This window comes from Natator depressus, chromosome 4 (genome assembly GCF_965152275.1).
Source record: "Natator depressus isolate rNatDep1 chromosome 4, rNatDep2.hap1, whole genome shotgun sequence".
Taxonomy (NCBI): domain Eukaryota; kingdom Metazoa; phylum Chordata; order Testudines; family Cheloniidae; genus Natator; species Natator depressus.
Genome location: NC_134237.1, coordinates 27,127,323 through 27,149,632, shown reverse-complemented (window position 1 = coordinate 27,149,632; position 22,310 = coordinate 27,127,323). Strand labels below are relative to the sequence as shown.

General features: G+C 40.3%; 1 protein-coding gene across 4 annotated transcripts in view; it reads left to right on the top strand.

Moving 5' to 3' along the window:
• The window catches only part of TSPAN5 (tetraspanin 5), a 111,748-nt gene that overhangs the window by 77,112 nt on the left and 12,326 nt on the right, over nucleotides 1–22,310 (top strand). For all 4 annotated transcript variants that reach the window (XM_074950658.1, XM_074950657.1, XM_074950655.1 and 1 more), the window contains one exon: nucleotides 11,949–11,999. In XM_074950658.1, the coding sequence (XP_074806759.1) occupies nucleotides 11,949–11,999 (51 nt within the window). The remainder of the gene's footprint in view (nucleotides 1–11,948; nucleotides 12,000–22,310) is intronic.

Genomic DNA, 22,310 nt, shown 5'->3' with positions numbered 1-22,310 from the left:
TGTACAGTAAGAACGATAGTGCTGTTAGGGAGTTTGGACTGTATGAAAGCATGTTTTTTAACTTTCCTGCTTGTATTCTGCAAAGAGAGGTGTGTGCGTCAATACTGTATGTTTTCTAGAAAAAGATCTGTAATATCTTGGCTTCAAATAAAGTACGTGTTTTAGTACTAGGACTTGAATTTGGAAAGTGATTCTAATGCTGTGAGCTTGGAAAGAGTTAGACTCATTTTAACTATGTTTTAAACTGTTGTTCATATGTCTGAGTGGAAAAAAATTGGTCTCATCCAGAAATGCACCCTCCTTGTTCTGCTTTCCAATGCATTAGTTTGTGTTATGGCCAAGAAGAGAGGGATTTGAGCCTTTAGGGCATCACTAACCTATAGTTAGTATTGCATACAACACAGCATTGATTGCACCACCAATGAGCAATAAAATTAAATACATGTAACATCTGTAACAGAAAACAGATGTCCTGCACAACCAATCTGAATTAAATAGCTTCAAAAAGCAATAAGAGTAGCGACAACTGACTTTGCACTCAAAATTATGTTCGGCTGCCCACTCTATCTACAACCTACTGCAAGATTAACAAAAAATAATAGAAGAAGAAGAAACGAACAGCCACAGAGTTTTACATTAAAACTGGTCTCATCCAGGTCTAATTAATTTTTCATTTGGGTGGATCAAACAAAAATATAGTCCCGTGAGAGAAGTTGCACAGCTTTCTCAGAGCATTTTCAGATATGTTTTTCTAGTTTGGGTTACTGTACAATGTCAGCTGTGCCTTTGATTCAGCTGAACGAAAAATGTGTGAAAAATTGAGTAGGGCGATTCTTATCGGCTGCATCTGGGGGAGAATCCATCAAAAGTATCACGGAAATAATTATTTGTAAAATATATATTAATCTTTAAAAATGTATATTTAAAATGAAAATAGAGACTAGATTTAACATCTGAAAGCCTGTTTTACATCTTTAGATGGCTGCCTCTGATGTGAATCAAATCAGGTAGCAATCACCCTGGTATCTTCCTTCACTAATCATATTGCTTGGAGTTTTCCTGCTGGCAGTGGCTCAAGGGAAAACAATTAATGGGCTCTAGGCCAACATATTTTTCATAAGTATTACAGTACATCTGTAAATTTATATGAACATATAATGTATGCTCTCAGCAGTTTGCTTTCCCATGGTGACCCTCTGTGGTTAACCAGCTTTAAATGAAATCCTGTGCCGGCTGGTGCTGAGAATGGAAAAGTTATGGGAAAGGAGGGAGGCAGGTTCTTGGCTGTAACCCCGCTTATTCCCTTTATGTGGTGTTTTAGCCCAGATGAAAGCTGCTATACTGATTGGATAGGCAGGTGAGCTGCCTTCTCAGTCATCTTTCAAGCTGTGCTTTAAACTTTGTTGGCTGACCCCAAAATTTCCCATAATTGGAAATTTAAATCAATAAAAATTGGGGGGAGGAAGGGGAGGGAAGCTTAAAAATGAAAAAAAAGCTTCATTATCTGTCAAAATTATAAAATAAAAATCAAATTTTGCGAAGGTCTATGAATAATGAACTGAGTTTTCTAAATTGCAAATTGTATTTCAATTCAGGTTTAGTCAAAATAGTCTTCCTCTTGGAGAATGATTAAAAGAAACCTGAAATGAATGCCAGTTCTTCATATCAGTTCAAGATTGACCAAAAAAAAAAAAAATTATTCTTGGAAAAAAATTATAGGAAGAATTTAATCAGTGTCCCGCCTTTTAAATATTTCTCTCGTGTATTGTAGCTATGAATGCTATAGCACAGGCGAGAGAAATATTGCTTTGGGAAGGATTGTCTTAAAGCAGTAGTATATTTTAGAGTCAGTTTAGTGACTTGTAACAACTTAAAGGGACACTGCCAAGGTTCAGAAGGCCCATGTTTTACTCATGGTACTTCAAAAAGTTGCATATTCTCCTTCATGCAGCCATGAGCCGTGAAAAACATTTTTTTTCTTAGAACAAACCAACCCCACCAAGCAATGCCACAGTCTGTAAAGTGACTGTACAAAAACCCAGAGGACTGAGTGTTTTAAGATGCAACTATGTACATTGCTCTTACTCATTCTATGCCTGTTTCATTCATGTGCCCAGGATATAGAGTGAAATCGTGCTCTCTGGAGGGCTTAGACTATATCGTAGACAGTCATGGAAAGAGAGACCCCAGTGTGCGTGAAGGCAGTCTAAAATGCTGGGTTTATGACCGTGTCTACATGTACGGCGCGGCTGTACCGATATAGCTGCACTGCTGCAGCGTGTCTGGTGAAGATGCTCTGTGCTGACGGGAGAGAGCTCTTTCGTTGGCATAAAAAACCCACTCCTGCGAGTGGCATAAGCTATGCTGGCGGGAGAGTTTCTCCCCCTGTCGTAGTGCTGTGCACGCTAGCGCTTATGTCAGTGTTACTCGTGTGAATCAGAGGGGTGGAGTATTCACACCCCTGAGCGACACAAACTTGGCTGACATAGTGACAATTTTGGGCCTACTAGCCCCAACAGTTTTGCTTTAAAAGGCTGTAATAAGAAGTTTTTGTCAGTACTCATAGCAAAGAAGTTCATGCATGCATAGTAGAGATGGATCAAAAAAAACCCCTGAATTTTGAGGAAGTTTTAATCTGAGTCAAAACTTTACAGCTCTGGTTTGTTTCTATTGTATAGGAACGTGTGCATTCTCTTGTTATTGTAAGGGTGTAAAATGAAGCAACTGCGTACAGGAATGATTTGTCAAGCCTGTTTTATTTTTATAAATCTTCCTCACACAGGACATATTGGCATTCAGTGGTATGTGACAATGGTATATTTCCTAACCCCTTTACTACTTAGTCTGCAGCTGTGATGCTTTTGGTGGTAGTCTGTTCTAAATTCTTTGTTTTAATAAGCGTGTCAACTGAAATTTTTAAAAAATTGTGTGTGAAGTAGGAAGTGATCAATCTGCATTTGTGCTTACAATGTACAACTGTTTTCGTTTTGTACCATTATTTACCATGTTACTTTTTAAACTATATATGCAGTTTTGTAAAGTGCTGTACCCCTCACAACAAAGAAATGATCATACCTGAGTGCTTTGTTTCTCCTGCTAGCCAACAAGATTAATAACACTTAGAGAAGGATGTATGTAACTTCAGACGTTTATTGTTCAACCCACCTCTGAAAACACTGAAGTGCTAGGAAGGGGATTATTGCTTATGAATGTAGCTAAACATGTGAATTAATACTGAGAGAAGAATAGAGAGATTATAGAATAAAGTATATAGCAATAGTCTTTATTGTGTTAATTTTGTTCATTGCATGTAAACAGTTAAGGACAGTGAAATGGTGAAGTATTGTTACATGCTGTCTAATTATTCTCAAATAATTGATTTGCTAGAGAGAAATTTGAATGTAGTTTTTGCTTTACATTGACATTAATGAGTGGAAGGCTGAGGGTTGTAAAGTTAATCTTGTAGAAAGTGTTGCACCACTGTTGTATAATGCCAAATATTATATTTTAAAGGACTTTCTAAATATTTGCAAAAAGAAAAGGAGTACTTGTGGCACCTTAGAGACTAACAAATTTATTTGAGCATAAGCTTTCGTGAGTTACAGCTCACGATGGCTTATGCTCAAATAAATTTGTTAGTCTCTAAGGTGCCACAAGTACTCCTTTTCTTTTTGCGAATACAGACTAACACGGCTGCTACTCTGAAACCTTTCTAAATATTTGTTCTCCTTAACCTGCTCTTCAAAGATTTGACAACAAGGTTTTCAGAGGGTCTGCCTCCAAACAAGGAATATTGAAGACACATTGCGTCTGATTCTCTGCCACCATGCACCTTCTGTAGTCATTTTGCACAGGTCTAAATGGCTATACAAGATACAAGGCAAGAGAGAATTGGGCCTCTTTTCTCTAAAATATCTAGAGTAATTTGTAGACAGAGGGTAAAATTCTGCTCTTTTAGGCTGGTATGGATCCAGAGTAGTTCTTGTGACTGAAGTGAAGTTGGTTGACGCTTGACTGAAAGCAGAATATTTCTCTTTCTCAAATGTGAGTGGAGAGAATTCTGCTGACTGGCTTGGATTTAAATGAAGGCAGAATTGGTCACACAAGGTGGGGGATATTTGTGTAAGAGTTGTGGGAAATACACTGTTTTTTGGTTGGCATGTTTGTTGTGACTAGAGTGTTTTGTGTATACGTTCACATCTCTTTGCTGGAAGTTTTGGTTTTGTAGTTGTGAACTGAAAACTCCAAACCAATCCCAAAGTGATCCCTGGAGAAACTCACTGGTTTCATGATGAAACCCCATTCTTCTACCACAGGCTTTCATTTTATTTTTAGCATCCTTGTGTAGTTATCTCTGTCCTTGTTGTAGTCTGGGCATTGATCCTTTCCTCTGGTAGGCCCCTGCTCTTGTTTCAGTTGGCTTTGAGAGGGAAGGGTAAAGAGATTTCTGTTTTGGGGACTGGAGGGGAGGATCAATATATACATATTCTGATCCTCTGTAAGGGTCTTCAATGAATACGCTGCGCTTGTCTTTTCCTACCAACAAGTTGGATGGCAGCAGAACTGGGAATGCTGTTCCAGTCGTCCTGCCGCCTCTACTCATAGAATTATAGAAATGAAGGTCTGGAAGGGACCTCAGTAGGTCAACTTGGCCAGTCCCCTGCACCCAAGGCAGGACTGCATAATAACTAGATCATTCCTGACAAGTGTTTGTCAGATCTATTCTTTAAAACATCCAGTGACAGAGATTCCACAACCTCTCTAGGCAATTTATACCAGTGCTTAACCACCCTGACAATTAGGAAGTTTTTCCTAATGTCCAACTCATAACTCTTACTATAGGCTGGGGGTTGTGATGTTCCAGGCTACAGTATGGGATGGGTTTCCTTTGACTCAAGTGAGATATATCCTTCTGTTAGTCACTTTTTGCAACTAATGACAATATTTTACTATAATAAGCCTCAACTCCAGTCAAAGGGCCAATATCTCAAGTGGTGTAAATCTAATTAAAATCTATGGATCTATGGTAATTTACTGCTGCGGTTCTGGCCCAAAATACGCTTGTACATACTGCTTATTAAACTATTGTATTTATATTTACCGTTTCACACTTCTGTACAGAGCAACATTGAACTGCACACAAAATACACATTTACCAAAGCTTTTCAAAGATTTTTGCCATTTCCAAATGCCATAATACGGATTTTTTTTATGAATAGTTTTATCCTTCAGCCATCTTGTTTGTTTTTCTACTATTTAATTCTCCTTGCAAGAATGGGGTCTTTCCCTCCTTCCTTGCCTTACCAAAGTGATGTATTTGTAAGCATCATCTGTGTGCTCATTGTGCAGTTTTATCCCTTCAAGTTTCAAAGAAAGCCAGTTTAAACCACAAGGACTTAGTACAACTTTCTTATGCAAACTGTATAAAGTTAAAAAAACAGCAGAGTTAGTTGTAACTCATATGTACTTTCTGGCTCTTTAGTAGAAGCATCATAGAGAAGATTATACTCTGAGCAATTGGTATTTCATATTCTGGTTTGATTTAGAATGCTTAAACATAATCTGTTCTTATTGGAGATGGAGCCCAAACCAAAATCCAAGATCTGGTTTCAGATCAGAGTTCACAGCTTGAACCAATCTCCATAATGGGACAAATCCAAACACCCTGAACTTTGGGAAAGTTCAGATTTGGATCTGGAATTTGAAACTCCATGTTTAGAAACACTTGTAGCTGGTGTCTTGGTTCTGCCTCTGAGACAGATCCAGTGTTTGTATCTAGGGTTTCGATTCAAACCCCTGTTTAATAATTATATCCAGTTCATACTGTTGAAACATCTGATTCTTGGTCTACAGTTCCAATTTCTACCTTGATGTTATCTAGCAAATGGCACATCCCAGATTTAGCATAGGTTAGAATTGCAGTCTCAACACTTCAGTCCAAAAAAGATCAATTTAATTTCTACTAGCTCCTTCCTGTGTGATTATATTGTTTGGCCCAGGTCTGGAAAGAGTGTAACATCCTTCAAAACTTGAAGGCTCATTGTTAAAATAAAAATAATTTATATATATATATAAAAATATATATTACTTCAATGTTAAGCTCAGCTGTTAATAACTCAGAGTAAGGGGGGGGGTTATATATATATATATATATATATATATATATATATATATATATATATATATATATATAAAAACCCCCCCCCCTTACTCTGAGTTATTAACAGCTGAGCTTAACATTGAAGTAATTTTAAAAATGTAAACTTATTTCTCACTATTAATGTTCACTTTTGTATGTTACACAGTTTGGATTCTGCAAGTAAGCTGGTCAATTTCATGCTGTGCTCCCAGGCAACTTCAGTTCCTTGTTCTCCTACATTCAGGCAATGCTGTTGTGTTTTGTGTTTCCAACAGTGTAAGGAAAATTTTAAATTGGAAAAATAAATAGAAAAAGAAATCACGAGACGAATCTTTGTTTTGTACTTATGCCCCTGGGGATAGAGCTTTCTGGCCACAAAGCTGCATGCACACTTAGGCCCTGATTTGGATTGCAGATAATATGGTACAGACAAAAACACAAGAACAAAAAGGGAGTATTGGAGGGAGTAACCAAAGACTGGATACCTTGAAGCTCAGGGCCTCAGTATCTCTGTATGGTTCCACATGATATTAATCGGCAGCAGTAGTGGCCCTGTATGACACGGATTATAAGACATAGTGGATTCTCTCCCTGTTGAAATAGAGGAAATGAAAAAAAATCCAGATTGTTTGTTTGTGGAAGATGAAGTAGAAACATTTGACAACAAAAGAGGACTGACAAAACAGGTAGGGTGCTCCGAGAAGTTGATGAACTTAAAAGTTGCAGTGAAGAAAATGAGGGAATCTTTTTTTTTTTTAAATATAAGATTATTAAAGCACATATGGTTATTGGAAGAATATGTGAAAGAGCACCGTGTAACAGTAAGGAATTTAAGGGTACTTTGGCTTGGCAAGGGGAAAGAGCCAGAAGGGGAAGAGACCCAGTGGCTTTCAGCAAGTCAGTAGGTGAAGTTCTAGACACTGATGCAGAGAAGGCCCCTTCCTCCATATGGAAAGAAGTTAAAAAAATCCATATGAGGAAGAAAGTCAGCTTTGGAGTCAGTATTGGGTGTGCGTCTCACCTCAGATGTAGAAAGGGCTCTATTGCTCTCAAAGGAGTGTGTCTATCTGATAGGCAGGTGCTAGGAGGAGGCTGACCGGGTTGTGGGAGGGCAGAGGGTGTCCTTGTGGAGTACAGACCGCCATGCCATTCCCCCAAACTTCCTGTCACGGCTGCCAGAGTGGTCTTTTGGAGCCTGTTGTTGCAGAGGCTAGGGCGGGCTGTCTTGGGGAATTTCAACATCCATGTGAATGACACCTCTCCCGGGTTAGTCACAGCCACTGTGGTAAATATGATCATCCCAGATGGTTCCTAGCTCTGCTTACAGCTGAGGAGGTGACACTTTGAATCTGATCTAACGCCTAGTGTGTGTGGTGGTGGTGGTGGGGTGTAGACAGCAGACAATTAGTTATGGTCTAATCATCGACTCTTCCAGATGGAAGATAGGGCTTTCCCTCTTGCCTGTCAGGGCACTGGAAGTGGTGTGATGATGATATTTCTGTGATTAATGGATTCTGTTGGATTCCAGAATTCTTGGGGATAATGCTCTCTTGTCATTGGGCCAAGGCAGGTTTAAGGCCTGATGTATTGTGTCCCATCACGGCTTGAAATGTGAGCCGTATATCTAAAAGTTGTCAGGTAACTTAAATTCTGTTAGCTAACGTCTCTCTGGTTATCTACCTGGAATTAAGACTTGATCTCTCCATTCCCAAGTAGGTAGGTACTTAAAAAAAAAAAAAAAAAAAAAAAAGAGAGGAGAGAGAGAGTTTTTTGTTTACTGTAGGTGCACATGTAAATCAAGCTTTCCATGTGCCCCTTATACAAACATAGGGCATAGTACCAACTTCTCTTGTTCGCGTGGAACATAAGTAAAGTGCGGTGCTAGTGTCTGTGTCTCTTGATAGTAATTACGTACCAGTCGGACCTGATTCTGCAGCCCTACACACGAAGCTCTCTTTGACTTTAACTGGTGTCAAGCACGTATAAGGGCAAGATCGCTAGATTTTTAGGGCAAGAGATACTGATTTTTAAAACCAAACCTATGGATATAATCTGAAGGACATTTGCTAATGATTCAACTTTAACGGTATGTAAAATTTTGGGCCTGAAATATTTGACAGTGTGCCTTTCTGAAAACATGACTAAGTTTTAAGTGTTTAGGTTAATATTAAGTTAACATTTTATAGACATTCTCGTGGCACGTAACTAAAATAGCCTCTTTCAAAAATGCATAGAAGTAAGAAGTTAACTCACTATGAAGCTGTTGAGTTCAGTGCTGGGGAATCCCCTCCATTTCCCCTCTCCCCTTTTCCCAGATAGATAAATGTATTTTCTTGGCATGGTTTTGGAAAGAAAAATCATTAGTATACTAAGTTGTTTACACAGCTCTTAAGAGAAAATATACTGAACGCCAAAAAAAAAAAAAAAATCTATGAACAGGATCAGTTTATTGCAGAGAAACCACAAAGAAAATCAATTTGCCATTCAAGCAACATTCTATTGTGTGGCCCCAAACCAGTGCATATATAGTTGGCTCTGTAGCTGAACTCTTTTTAAAGCCAGAGGAGAAAATCACACACATGTGTGCACACTTGTGCGTGTCGTCCACCCCCCCCCTTTTCTTTCTATATTAGGGGCTCTGCTTGGTTACATTACAATGCTGTAGATCTCTTCTGCCCTAAAGATGTTTGTTAGGTATTTAAAAAGTGCTCTCTCACGGCATGCTGGAATGGTGTATATTAGTGAGTTGTAGATTTAATCATTTGACAAGCATTATCTTACATTGCAGTTAATCCTGCTCCACGGTACCATTTAGTAAGCAGGCAGTGTGGAGAGAGGAAATGTTTAATATGCCCATTCTGGTTACCTGATGGATCATTTACAGGAGTTTCAACTCTGAACCGTACAATATCTTTTGGGTTACAGCACACTTCATTTAATTCACAAAGTCAATTCCTACCATGACATTTACTCATTGAAATAGATTTTACAGTGGATGTTGCATGGAGTCCCAGCTGCCCCTTCATCTTTCCTTCATGGCAAGAAAACATTGTCAGGATTACTTATCTTTAGAGCTTGGTACTCGATGTCTTCTTGAAAGTAACTTCACAGGTATATGTACAAAAAATGGCAAAGGTTCAGGGTATTATGTCGTAGTACACAGCCATTTTCCCTTTTTATTCAGGGGCATAGGAAAGTAGTTAAAGTTTAGTAGGGTTGGGGGACTCGGTGGATCAGGGAATTGGTATATAGAGCCTTTTGTCTCTGGGTTATTGATTTGTAACCCACCCAATTCAAACTGGCTTTGAATTTGACCAGTGGGCAGGTCTCTAATATTGCAAAAAAATCTACCACCCATGCCACTAACTGGAACCCTTGTTGGCAGTCTCAACAGAGAGGCCAAGGACTAAAATGTACTTGAAGGTGTAGCACCTCCTCTGGTGTAAATTGGCATAGCTCCATGGGCTTCAGTGGAGCCACATTGACTTATACCATTTGAGGATCTGGTCTGAAGTGTATAACCCGAAATGCTACTAGAGTGACCCCTATAGGACGAATCCAGTCATGCTGACCAGGTGTGGAGAAAGCTTGCTATACTGCTGTCTGTTGTATCAGTTCTGTGGAGAAACAGAGGACTTCAGTCTCCAAATTTGTCTGTCTGGCTCCTTCTGTTGAGGAGGTTGACCAGTGGTGGTGATGGGATTTCTCTGTGACTGTGAGACCTATTTCCTTTCGCCCCTTAGATCATATATCCAGCCAGCGTCCCCTGATTGCTCAGGTGCTTTCTCTGAGCAGTCTCTGTGTGCCCTCTGGTTCCCTCATTTTAACTTGGACCTATACTTCCTTCCTGTTTTCATTCTGTATTGCAACTGTAATTAGTTGATCCTTGCGGTTTTTGTTCTGTTTTGCTTTTATTGTAGCCTTCCCCTTCCTTACTTTTGTTGAGAGGTAGCTGTGTGTGTTTCTTATGGGTGAATTCCCTTTGGGGCCCCACCCACATTTACAGGGATCTCCTGATGTCGGCCTCCAGCCATTGCACAGAGGTCAAATAGACTGACTCCTAGCATGAGAATTACATTTACAAATAAAGTCAGAGTTTAATAGCTGTCATGTGAGGGAGTTATATCAATAACTTTAATGCAGGGGTTGGCAACCTTTGGCACGCGGCCTCGGGGTAATCTGCTGGTGGACCGCGAGACATTTTGTTTTCATTGATCGTCTGCAGGCTCAGCCCCCTGCAGCTCCCAGTGGCCGCAGTTCGCCGTTCCCGGCCAATGGGATATGTGAGAAGCGGTGCAGGCTTCAGGGTCATTCTGGAGTCTCCTGGATGACCAAAGAAGCTGGTATGCATGTATCGCTGGGCGATAGCAGCCAAACATACACTTCAGCTGAACTAGTAATATGCCTGGAAACCATAGAACATGAGTAAAACAACATTTTCCTATTGCCAGAGAGGAGTGATTGTAGTGATTACAACTCATTGTCCCTGGAATTGTTATTTCTAAGTAGTTCTTTTGCTCATTGGTTATTGGCTGTTGTTTTGTGTGTGTTTGTTTATATTAAAGCCTCAACTTTTTGACTGTTACACAATCCTAAAGCAACACAGCACTTGTTAATCTTATGGGCATATACAGTACTGAAGATAAGCCATGGAACAAGGAATTCCCTAGATGGGCAACTGTCCCCTGAAGTCATGAAGATTGTGATGTAATCAGTGGTAAATAGTCACTCAAAATTTGTCAGCCTTGACTCAGTTTCCATTAACTTGAACCAATTTTGTGGTTTGAGTTAGTATTCTATAAAACCTCATCTGTCTCAATAGACTTTAGTTCTGGCGTTAGTACAAACCCAGAACTTCAAAGGTGTTTCAATCATGTGAAGCAAGACTGGAAGAAAGTTTTTGCAAAACTCTTTGAACCAAAACCACAAGTATAGCTCAGCTCTGCAAGTTCTACTTGAGAAAGGAAACAAGTGCATATTTTGGGAATGCAAGATTGAGTCATGTATTAATTTAATTTATTGAATGTTTTCTGAATGCAGAGAGAGAGAGATCAATAGTTTTAAAATATGCTGTGCCATTCTGAGATATGCAAAGAAATGGTGTATTATTGGCTGCATGGCCTACTGAAGTAGCTTGTTTGTTGTGAAATATGAAAGCAACCAATAAATAGAAAGCAATAAAATTATGTTTGTTTTAGGTTTATTTTAGGATTATTTTTAGTAGTTTTTTCTGATAGTTCTCGTCTAAAAATGTACCCATTGATAGGCCATTATGTGGGCAACATAACTATATCTGGTAATGAATATGTATTTTAGTGCTTCCTCCTTCTAGCCGAATTTCTCTTATTGTGCGTCACAAGGAAAGCAGCTCTGTACAGCTGACTGGCAAAATGAGGATGGTATGTTGTGTTGTCCTGCTGCAGATCTTGGCTTATGTGAGGCTTGGGAGATATTTCTTTGAGCTGGTTTGTGGAGTGGTTGGGGAGGTGACGTTCATGGCGTCTGAGATGTGTATGTGGGAAAGCATTAAGCTGGCGGTGCCGCTTTAGGGATCTTCCCCCTTATCCTGCTATTCTCTGGCTGTTTGCTGTGCCAGGAAAGCAGCCTTTCATTCTCTACCTTTAATTGTGGAATTGTAGGAAAAGCTGTTGTATTCGGACGCCGACAGCACAGGAAAAATCTTGACATGACTGTCAGAGGTACAGAGGTTCCCAGACAGAGGGGTGAAGATGAAGGGGCAATTGATATATGAAATGTTTGTAACAGTCAATTCACAGTTCTTACCCGAATTTCCTCTTGTTTCTTTCAGTTTCTGGGCATAGCATTTCTTGGAATTGGATTGTGGGCATGGAATGAAAAAGTAAGTTGAATATAACATAAACTCAGTTTTTTTTGTTAGTGACCGATTGACGAGCTATATATTACACACACTACCCATTCACACACTTTCCATACTGGAGAGAAAATCAGACCCATTGTCAAATGAAACTTTAGCTTGCCTCACCTAGAAGGAGACCTTGGCATCTTTCGGGAGGCTGCTTTGGCGAGAAAGCTCAACTGACAGATGCACACAGAATAGCCACTGCAGCGCATACATGGAAAGTACAGCACAGAGCTCTCAATGGTAGGCAATGTTGGTATGATAGCGTACTCTCATAAAGGGAGGCAAACCAAATGAAAGTGAGTTTTTCTGTTTTTGCCTCTGAATTTACAATACTACTAGTAGCTGTGGCTTAAATTAGTTTACACGCTTACAAAAAAATAAGCACAAGACTGAGCTATAGTGTCCCTTCAGTTATCTTTAAAAATAAAAAAATTAGAATGTGCACTAGAATTGCGCAACTGATGCGGTAACTCTTATCCTCTCAGAGATAGGCCTATTAACTCATGTGATTAAAGGTTTGCAGGGCTGGGCCCAAATTTGGGAGACTGCTTGGGGATGGAAAGTGAGAAGGAAAGGCAGTGCCAGACTAGAAGGTACAAAACAAATCAATGTGTGTCAGAATCCTGGGTAAAGAGGTAGGTTCGCAACAAGGTAAAAGACCAAAATAATTAAAACTGTTTTCTTCCCCTTTTGTTCTTATTAATAATAAATACCTATGACAACAAGAATATTGTGAGAATTAATTAGATAATGTTTGTAAAGTGCATTGAGGAGGAAAAGCACCACGTTAGTGTTAAGTATTGATATTATGTTCACTACTAAGCTCATAGGTGGGGCTGAACAAACACAGAAATAATACATTGGAAATCCAGTCTCTGGCTCAGCTTTTGCACTATATATTCAGAATGAATTTGCCTATCTTGGAAGCAAGTCAGTCAGTTGGAGCCTTCTAATCATTCCATGTGTTTTCCTGCTGAATACAGACAATTTAAAACAGGATCTCATTTTAGGTGGCTTTGAACGGGCATTGAAGTGCATTATGAAAGTCTGTATTGTGGTAGGGCCCCAAGCCTGCAAAGATGTAATCACATGCTTAGCTTTACCTACTACTAGTATTCTAATTGAATTAAATTGAGCTACTCTGTGTGTTAAGCAAAGTATGTCCTTTTGTCTTTGTGGGTTTGAGGCATAAATTAGTAGTAATTGCTTAATTTTGAAATGGCTTCCCAGTTAAGCTTTTTTTTATAAAGTTCTTTTAGCATTTTCTGAAGCAGCAAAAATGATTTTTCCATTATTATAATTGTGGCCTTAGCCTAGAGTCCTAACATAAAAGGGTTGTTCTGTCAGAATAAGAATTCATTAGGTCTTCAATATAGATCATTAGTGTGAGACTGGATTAGTCTCTTCATGGAGAAATGTATCCAGTTAAAAATTATGAATAGCCAGAAACTGCAGCAAGCATTTTACTTGAGATGCAGAAACTTAATATCATGAATTCATTTTAAAACAACCAATAGATTTGAAGAACCGAGTTTAAAAAAACAAAAACAAAACCATAAAAGCAAAGCGAGAGGAGGTACATGCCAGTTTGGACAGTCTTGGCTGTAGGACTTGTTTCCATAAACGAATAAATAAAAATGTTGCTGTCCTAGGACCAGATTCTTCGCTCAGACACGTGCACTGGAAACCACTGACTTCAGCAGGCATTATGAGTGCATGCTTGGGAAAGCGTGGTGCTTCAGGAATCGTTTGCGGTGTGTTGTAGCCTTGTTGGTCCCAGGATATTAGAGAGAGATGAGGCAATATCTTCTATACAGAAGATGATCCAATAAAAGACATTGCCTCACCCACCTTGTGCTTTAGGAAGACTGTTTATGTTTACTGTGGTATCATGCAAAGGCCCCAGCTAGGGCTGAGGCCTTGTTGTTCTGGGTGCAGTATAGGCACCTAGTGTGAGAGTATCTTTCCCACAGAGTTTACAGTCTGCGCTGACACGGATTTCCACGGCACTGCTCCTGTGTACCGTTATGTACGGACTTAAGTTTTTGCACAGTTGGAGCTTAAGAGATCACTGTGCTGCTGTAAGTTGTGATTTTGGGGATGCAAATCCAACCCTTCCTTCTGTGGTCATTTGAATTTCTTTCCAGTTAAATGTTATCTTTACACACACTCTGATCATTTCTCTAGTCAAACTTGCCACATCTCAAAGCCTTTTCAGAATGACAGGAAGTAGAGTACCAGATAGTGTACCAGAAGTTGGGTGATATCACTAGCCAAGGTTGGCTGTAATAAAATAATGCACATTTAATTGCAGCCTTATTTACTGCCAGGTGTGAGGAATGCACTGTAGTTCTTCTAGTGGTGGTCCCTATGTGGATTCCAAATGCGGTGTGGGTGTGGGGAACGCATTGTGGTTTCACATCCCTTCCGAAGCCCCCAGTTGTTTCTAAAGGAGACTTGAAGACAAACAACATTTTAAAAGAAAATAATTCCCTACATAGTCTCAGTACCTTCCTTGCAGCCTTTCGGGGAGTAATAGAACTCACTTGTCAGACAGTGAATGTTAACTGGTTTGACAGGCAGTCGGCGAGGCCTAAACAAAAAGTGGAAAAATTAGCATCCTAAATCATGAACCTGAAAGAGAGCTGTGAGAAATAAGGAGGCAATGAACCCGAAAGAGAGAGAGAATTCTTAAAGACTAAGTTCACCTCTCTCCACCCGGTCACCCTGGTTTTACTGCTGAATTTTTCTTTTGGAGATTTTTGAGGAAAGATCTTTCCTTCCTTTGCTTTATCCCAGTGAAGATAAAAGATGAGGAAGGAAAGATGCGTTAATTGTGCCATGAGACTGTAGATACCCACTTTCAGCAAGTGCTTGTTTGAATCCTTGTTTGGAAATTTGAATCTTGTGCATATCCCTGGGGCTGCATGCAAATTGGGCAAAACACAAAGCGCACTCTCTGCTCTTGCACATTTCTGGATTTTATATCGGGTGGTGGTGTGAATAATTTCAATTATGTGACTCATCATTTAGAATTTGGTGCCTAAAAGGGCACTGTCAAAATAATTTTTAATGTCCAAGCTCGTGTTAGAACACCTGAAGCTTTTCAATCTGAATGGATTTTAAAAATCTCATTGTACTTTTCTCTGTTTGTGCTCTTAGTTTACTTTGTGAACTCCACTCCTTTATGACAAGGAAACTAGACTAAACTCCCATTTGTTTCCCTCCCGTTCCAAGTAACTAGTGAAATGCTGCTGCTGTTACTGTTGTTTTTGTGTTTCCAACATGAATGTAACAAAAATTATGGAAACGTAAATTGTGCAAACACCCCCCACATGTGCTCCAGTTTTCAGAGCCTAAATTTTGGAATGAAACAGATTTGGCACATTTAAATTACTGTTGTTCTCTCCCCTACGCTTACTCAAATGCACAAGAATGTGAAATTTTTAATGATTTATGTGTATCGAAATAGACACATTTTCCCCATTATAAAGCAATAATGTGATTGAAAATACTTTCATTTCTCATCACCCTCCAAATATATGTGTTAGTCAGAGATTCCTAGTCATTTGCATGGGCAGGGTGTGAGAGATCAGCCCACAGTTTGCAAAGGAGACTATGCTCCAGATGATTCTGTATTTTAATCTTTTTCTTTTCCTCTGACCACCTCCACTACCACTTCCCCTGGTTCAGTGATACTCAGACTTCAGTGGTGCAGGAGCCAAATTAATGATCAACATTACCCAAAAGAGCCAAAGTAGAGTGAATTCATTGGTTCATTTGCTATTTTTTTAATATATATTATTCTCACCGCAAAATGACTGACCAAGTATTATTATTTTATCAACTACATACAATAGGTTAATAACGTAGTAAAGGCATCCTGACTGGTTATTAACTTAGATTGGTTAATAATTAAATCACACAGCGTTTTAATGATAATGTGCTGCAAAGCGCCGCAGGAGACGCGTTAAAGAGCCACTTACGGCTCCCGAGTCTCAGTCTGAGCATCACTGGTCTAGTTCTTCTCTTTTCCCTGAGAGGGGATCTGTCAGACCACCCCTAAAATTTTCCCTCTGATGCAGTGCGAGAGGGTGGTTCCTCCTCCAAATCTTTTCCTGTGAAGCCCGCAAGGCATGGGATGTAGTTTTATTTCCCTGTGTCTTCCCCTTGGTGCTGTCCCTTCTCACTGGTCTCTGCATTCTTCTCTGTACTGTGTCACAGGGACAGTTAAATCAGTGGGGGTTGGAGGCCTGGGGTTGGGAGGAGTGATGGGTGGGGATGGGCCCTCCCTGGGCTCTTGAGCATCTACTTCCTCCTTGCTCCCTTCTGGCTGGGAAAGGAGCAGGCAAACAGTGCATGTGCAGTGTGGTGAGGAACCCTTTCAACTCCTGCTTAAAAGGCCAGATTTCCTCTCCCCTGAGCTGTGTTTGAGATTACAGTGGTGGGCTGGAGAGAGAGACATTAAAAGGAGCTGCAAGACAACTGGCAGGTCTGGGACAGATCCGAAGCCTCCCTTCCCAGATTGACTCACCATCTAGGAGTCCTCTGCTCTAGTACCGTAGGGGTGAAAGTGACCCAGTAAGGGCACTCCAGTGCTGCAGAAGTGCTTGGCTGCCTTGGGAACCTGATACCTCTCCGCCTTGAGGGATGCACCACCAACACCTTTTCTGCATGTATTGCCGCCTTACGCATTTCTCCCCCATGCTTGTGGAAGGGGATGGCTCCTTCTGTTTCTTTCTGCTGCATCTCCATGGAATTAGTGCTTAGTTTTTCCATTTGGAGTGGGGTAGGGATGAGATCAGTCTTTCCCATTGCATGCGCACATCCCCTGTACCCTCGTGCTCTGAAATTGAATGCATAGTGAGAAATAAAGGGCTTTTCATAACTTCATTATGTTGATTTCACTCCAGTTTCTTATTTTCTCTTCTCTTCCCCCATCTCCATCTCGCCTCAGCAGCAGAAGCAAATTCGGACCGGAATTGGCTCGGGGCACATGTAGATGTTAAGTAGTTAACCAGGAACTCTAACCTACTGCAGACCATTAAGAGGGTGGATGAATATTGCAAACAGCTGAGTTGAAGATCAGCCAGGGAACATATCCTATTCAGTCTCCTTCGGGACTACAACATATCCCTGGACCAAAGCCATTGTGAGAGGGGGAAAATATTAAAAAACGTGATTTTGCAGAAATGAACTGGTTCCTGGCAAATATTATGCAAACATCTGAACAGTGCACGTGCAGGATAGAAATACAATAGCATTGTCAGGGGAAAAACTGCATCCCCTTCTTTTCACATCTAAGATATCAATAGTACTGACTTGACCAGCCAGAAATAAAAAGAACAGAGTAGATTATTGTTACTCATGCTGCAGGAAAGGATACTTCATATTTACATAATACAAGGATTTAAAGCTCTTTACAAATGTTTGTCTCCCCTGTGAGGTAGATTTATTGAATAAATGGAGAATATTAAGTGACTGGTTCAAGGTCGCACAGCAAATCAGTAAAGAGCCAGGATTAGAACACAGTACTCATTGATTCTCTGTTCTCTGCTCTACCCTCTTAAAAAAAACAACACCACTCCTCCTCCAACATTCAGCTAAAGATATGGTGAAGACAGTGCTGGTCAGTGCTAGGCTCTTCACAGCTCTTCCTAATTTCTCTCATAAATAACCCATTAAATCCACAGAAGTGCTTGAATATTATGGTGACAGGCACTGTCGAAAACCCTAAAACAGACAGGCAGATGTGTGGATAGAAAAGATATATCGACATTCCTATGAGGTGGTCCTTCCAATCCTTTTCAACCATTTGAAATGGAATAATATGCTCCAGTCATTGCCCCACTATTTCAAACAGAATATACTTGTAAATACTGTACCACTAAGGATCTTAAGAGTTTATTTCAAACTGTCCAGGAAAGGAGAGGGCTGTAAGATAGCCTACACCGTATTTCATCATGAAAGAGTCTGCTGTCAAAGTACCTGAGAATATCTTTAGGTTTAACAACAAACCTCTTGTGTATCATTTATAAACCATGTTTATCATTCAGACTAAAAGCTGTTGTTTTATTGCCAAAACCTCTTTCTGTGTTGTATATCCTGAGTTGTGTATCTCCAGGATATCGGTAACTGGAGCTTCTGTGTATAGCGAGAGAGAAAATGATCCAACCGTACAGAAGAACATGAGAGCAAATTATATAGCATGTGCTCCACAGAGCTCCTCTGTCCTGAGGCATAGTTCAATGTTACCCATTCAAGGCTGGTGATGACCAAAAGTGGGCAGGCAAAACTGGTGTGTAAAGGGACAATATACATTAGCAGGTAATGCTGCTTCTGTCTCTGGCTCAATACAGGTTAGAAATTGGTTACTCTGAGGAGTCTCGCCTTGTATATGCTCTCCTTCTATAACAGGCGAGGAAAAGAACAGAGACTAGGGCAAATTAGAGCTACAGTATTATAGATCTTAGGTGACCAGCATTTTGAGCTCTGGCCTCTTATGAACCCTGCTAAACCAGAAGATCCAGAAAGGCATCTAGCTTTGTGTCCTTAGGGGTCAGTACAGATTATGAAAAGAATGCAAATACATATGAGCTTTATTTAGCTGGGTTCTGTTTCCGCTGCCTTTAGTGGGGGCATGACTGAGCCTTGTATGCTATAAAATGATCACAGAGGGGTATATCTTGTTCTCACTTCTGTGAGTGTAAATCTGGAGTAACTCCACTGAAGTCACTAGAAATACTCCCGATTTACATATTGTAAGTCAGAGTAGAATTTGGCTGAGACCATCTCCATAGGATTTGAATGTTGTGGTGGTTTGATTTTAAATAAGCCCAAAGTCTCTTACGACATCAGATTAAAAAAAGTACGTGCCATTAAATAACAATGTTCACCCTTTCAATGGTAGTTTTTATTTAAAAAAAGAAAATGTTGAGAACACCCATGCTCCATCTCCCACGTTAGCGCTCCCCAGAACTAGTGTGTGTTAAGATGTCATCTGGGATCTGTGTGTGTGTGTGTGTGTGTATATATATATATGTGTGTGTGTGTGTGTATATATATATATGTGTGTGTGTGTGTGTATATATATATATGTGTGTGTGTGTGTGTATATATATATAAAAAGAGCTATTGTAACACAAGACTATATGTAGTTTTTCTTTTTAAGGCAGAGTTTCCTTTAACACTCTAGTTACTATAGGTCCTTAAGGAAACTGTGGAAAATGTGTATGTGCAGAACTTGGGTAGGTCATTGTTTTATCATGCAGAACTTTCCTTTTATTCCTAGAGCAAAGGGTCTGTTTCCTGACCTATGGCTGGTTGGGTCACAGGAGACCACATTGGGACTGCCACCTGATGTGCTGAGACTACCTCTGAGCCTGTTTTCCTTGGCATCTTGGGACTTCTGTACCCTGCCTTGTTGAGCCAGACACGCTAGCCTGCTGCAAACACAGACCCAGGTCTGAACCATGTTCCCCAAAAGCTGCAGGCTTAACTGAAAACAGCTTAAGAAGTGCTCCTGTCTCTAGCACCCAGATACCCAGTTCCCAATGGGATCCAAACCCCAATTAAATCTGTTTTACTCTGTATAAAGCTTCTACAGGATAAACTCGTAAATTGTCTGCCCTCTATAACACTGATAGAGAGAGATGCACAGCTGTTTGCTTCCACAGGTATTAATACTTGCTCTGGGTTAATTAATAAGCAAAAAGTGATTTTATTAAATATAAAAAGTAGGATTTAAGTGGTTCCAAGTAATAACAGAAAGAACAAAGTAAATTACCAAGCAAAATAAAACAAAAACATGCAAGTCTAAGCCTAAAACAGTAAGAAGCTGATTACAGATGAAACCTCATCCTCAGAGATGTTCCCATAAGCTTCTTTCACAGACTAGACTCCTTTCTAGTCTGGGCCCAGACCTTTCCCCTGGTACAGCCCTTGTTCCAGCTCAAGTGGTAGCTAGGGGATTTCTCATGACTGCCGCCCCCTTTGTTCTGTTCCACCCCCTTATATCTTTTGCACAAGGCGGGAATCCTTTGTCCCTCTTTGGGTTCCTACCCCTCCTTCTAAATGGAAAAGCACCAGGTTAAAAATGGATTCCAGTTCAGGTGACATGATCATATGTCACTGTAAGACTTCATTACCCACTTGCCAGCACACAGGTATACAGGAAGACTTACAAGTAACCAGAGCCATTTACAGCCAATTGTCCTGGTTAATGGGAGCCATCAAGATTCCAAGCCATCATTAATGGCCCACACTTTGCATAATTACAATAGGACCTCCGTGTTATATTTCATATTTCTAGTTTTAGATACAAGAGTGATACATTTATACAAATTGGATGACCACACTCAGTAGACTATAAGCTTTGTAATGATACCTTACCAGAGACCTTTTGCATGAAGCATATTCCAGTTACATTAGAGTCACACTCATCGGCATATTTTTATAAAACCATATAGAGTGCAACGTCACATGTACCTCCAAGGCTAGACTTTTTCATGGATCTGTCTGTTGTTTTCTTGTTACATTTCAGGCATATCCATAGAGCTGTTGCAGTGCCTCCTTTGTAGGATGTACATAATAAGAGTTAGAAGCAAGCCTAGTGGTATGCTTTCTATAACTTGCTGGAAATGCCAAGGACTGACGATGGTTGTTTCAGCTTGCACACCAACCAGCCTGTTTCAGACCAGGACGACTGTCGGCATTATTCTGTAATATTACGCCATTAAGTCTATTTTGGTCTTCCTAGTGACTGACAAAAAGACTAGCACTATGGCTACAACTTCACTTGGAGCTGGGGTGTGATTCCCAGCTCGAGTAGACATTCTCATGCTAGTTTAGCTAAAAATACTAGTGTAGCTGTGGTAGCATGGGGAGTAATGAGTGGTGGCATGGGTTACCTGCCCCGTATACCTACCCATAGGGTCCCGGTGGGTTTGTGCTCAGGGCAGCCAGACCATGCTGCCGCTCGCTGCTGCCCATACTACCATGGCTATGCTAGTACTTTTACCACGCTTGCTTGATGAGAGCTAGTGCAAGTATAACATTCTGCTGGGGGGTACCCAGTGCTGTGAGCCACTGTTACATCCTGCCTTGGCAAGCGTGAGCTAGGCAGGAGATTAGAGACTGTGTCCGCTCCCTGCCACACTGGTCTGTCTTCCTCACCAGTAAACAGCCCAAGGCTCTCCCGCCCCAAACCTTGCTTAGCAGGCAATGACCTTCAAACTCTAGCGCCCATGCTCCACAGAGATGTTTCTTGGCAAGGCACAGCCCGCCACAGGACACTCACAGAAGATATTAAGTTTGCTGCTCTTTTTAAAAGAATCAGTGGATTACAGCTTATTAGTAACATAAGTGGTAAACACACCCTTCCCTTCAAACACAGGACTGAGTTGGTTTATAATAAAAATAAACTTGTTTTATTAATACAATGACTTAGGTTAAATGACACCAAGTAGTAGGAACAAAGATAGAGATGGTTACAAACAAATAAAAGTAAAAATACACTTTCTGATGGCTATGACGTAACTTAACAAGCTACAGTCTTTATTCAAGATAGTTTCATCACTAATCTTCCTTTTCCAGCAATAGCCGACTGATTCTTAGCCAGGATCACCACAGAGTCCTTGTCTCCTCAGCTGAAGGATGATCTGGAGTCTTTCTGCGTGTCCTTACATATCAAAGTTTGCATTTCATTTCAAGGGTCAAATTGATCCCCTGGGGGTCAGTCTCCTGTTTCTTCCAGGGGATCGACTCCATCCTGATTAAGGTGTCTGTTGGTGTATTCCAATGTGATGCATCCTGCTGCAATTTTACAATGTAAATGTTCTCTTCCTGCAACCTCCACTATGAATGAACAGCCCGTTGAATTTGGCCACACATGGTTTGAGGTGTTGGCCTCTTCCCTTTGTCTTGAAAAGACCTGTTTATCAACTCCCCCTGACATACCTGGTTTAAACACCTTTTAGTCACAGACTTTAAAGCCCTTTAAAGTGAGTGTCCATAATTCCACACGCAGCATTGTCACATACATTTCACAATGATATTACTAACCAGTGTGTCATTTGTTTTCAAATAATATTTCAAAAAAACACATTGTCTACAAGTACCATTGCAGTAGGGGGTATGGTGTGAACACAGGGGTGCCTAGGTCACAGTGAGTATGTGTACTTGACCTGGGCATCATTCCCCCAGCTCCAAACGTAGGCCTATCCTATGTCTGTATAAATATAAATATAAATTAAATAAATAAAATGGGACAGGTGATAATGTGTGTGT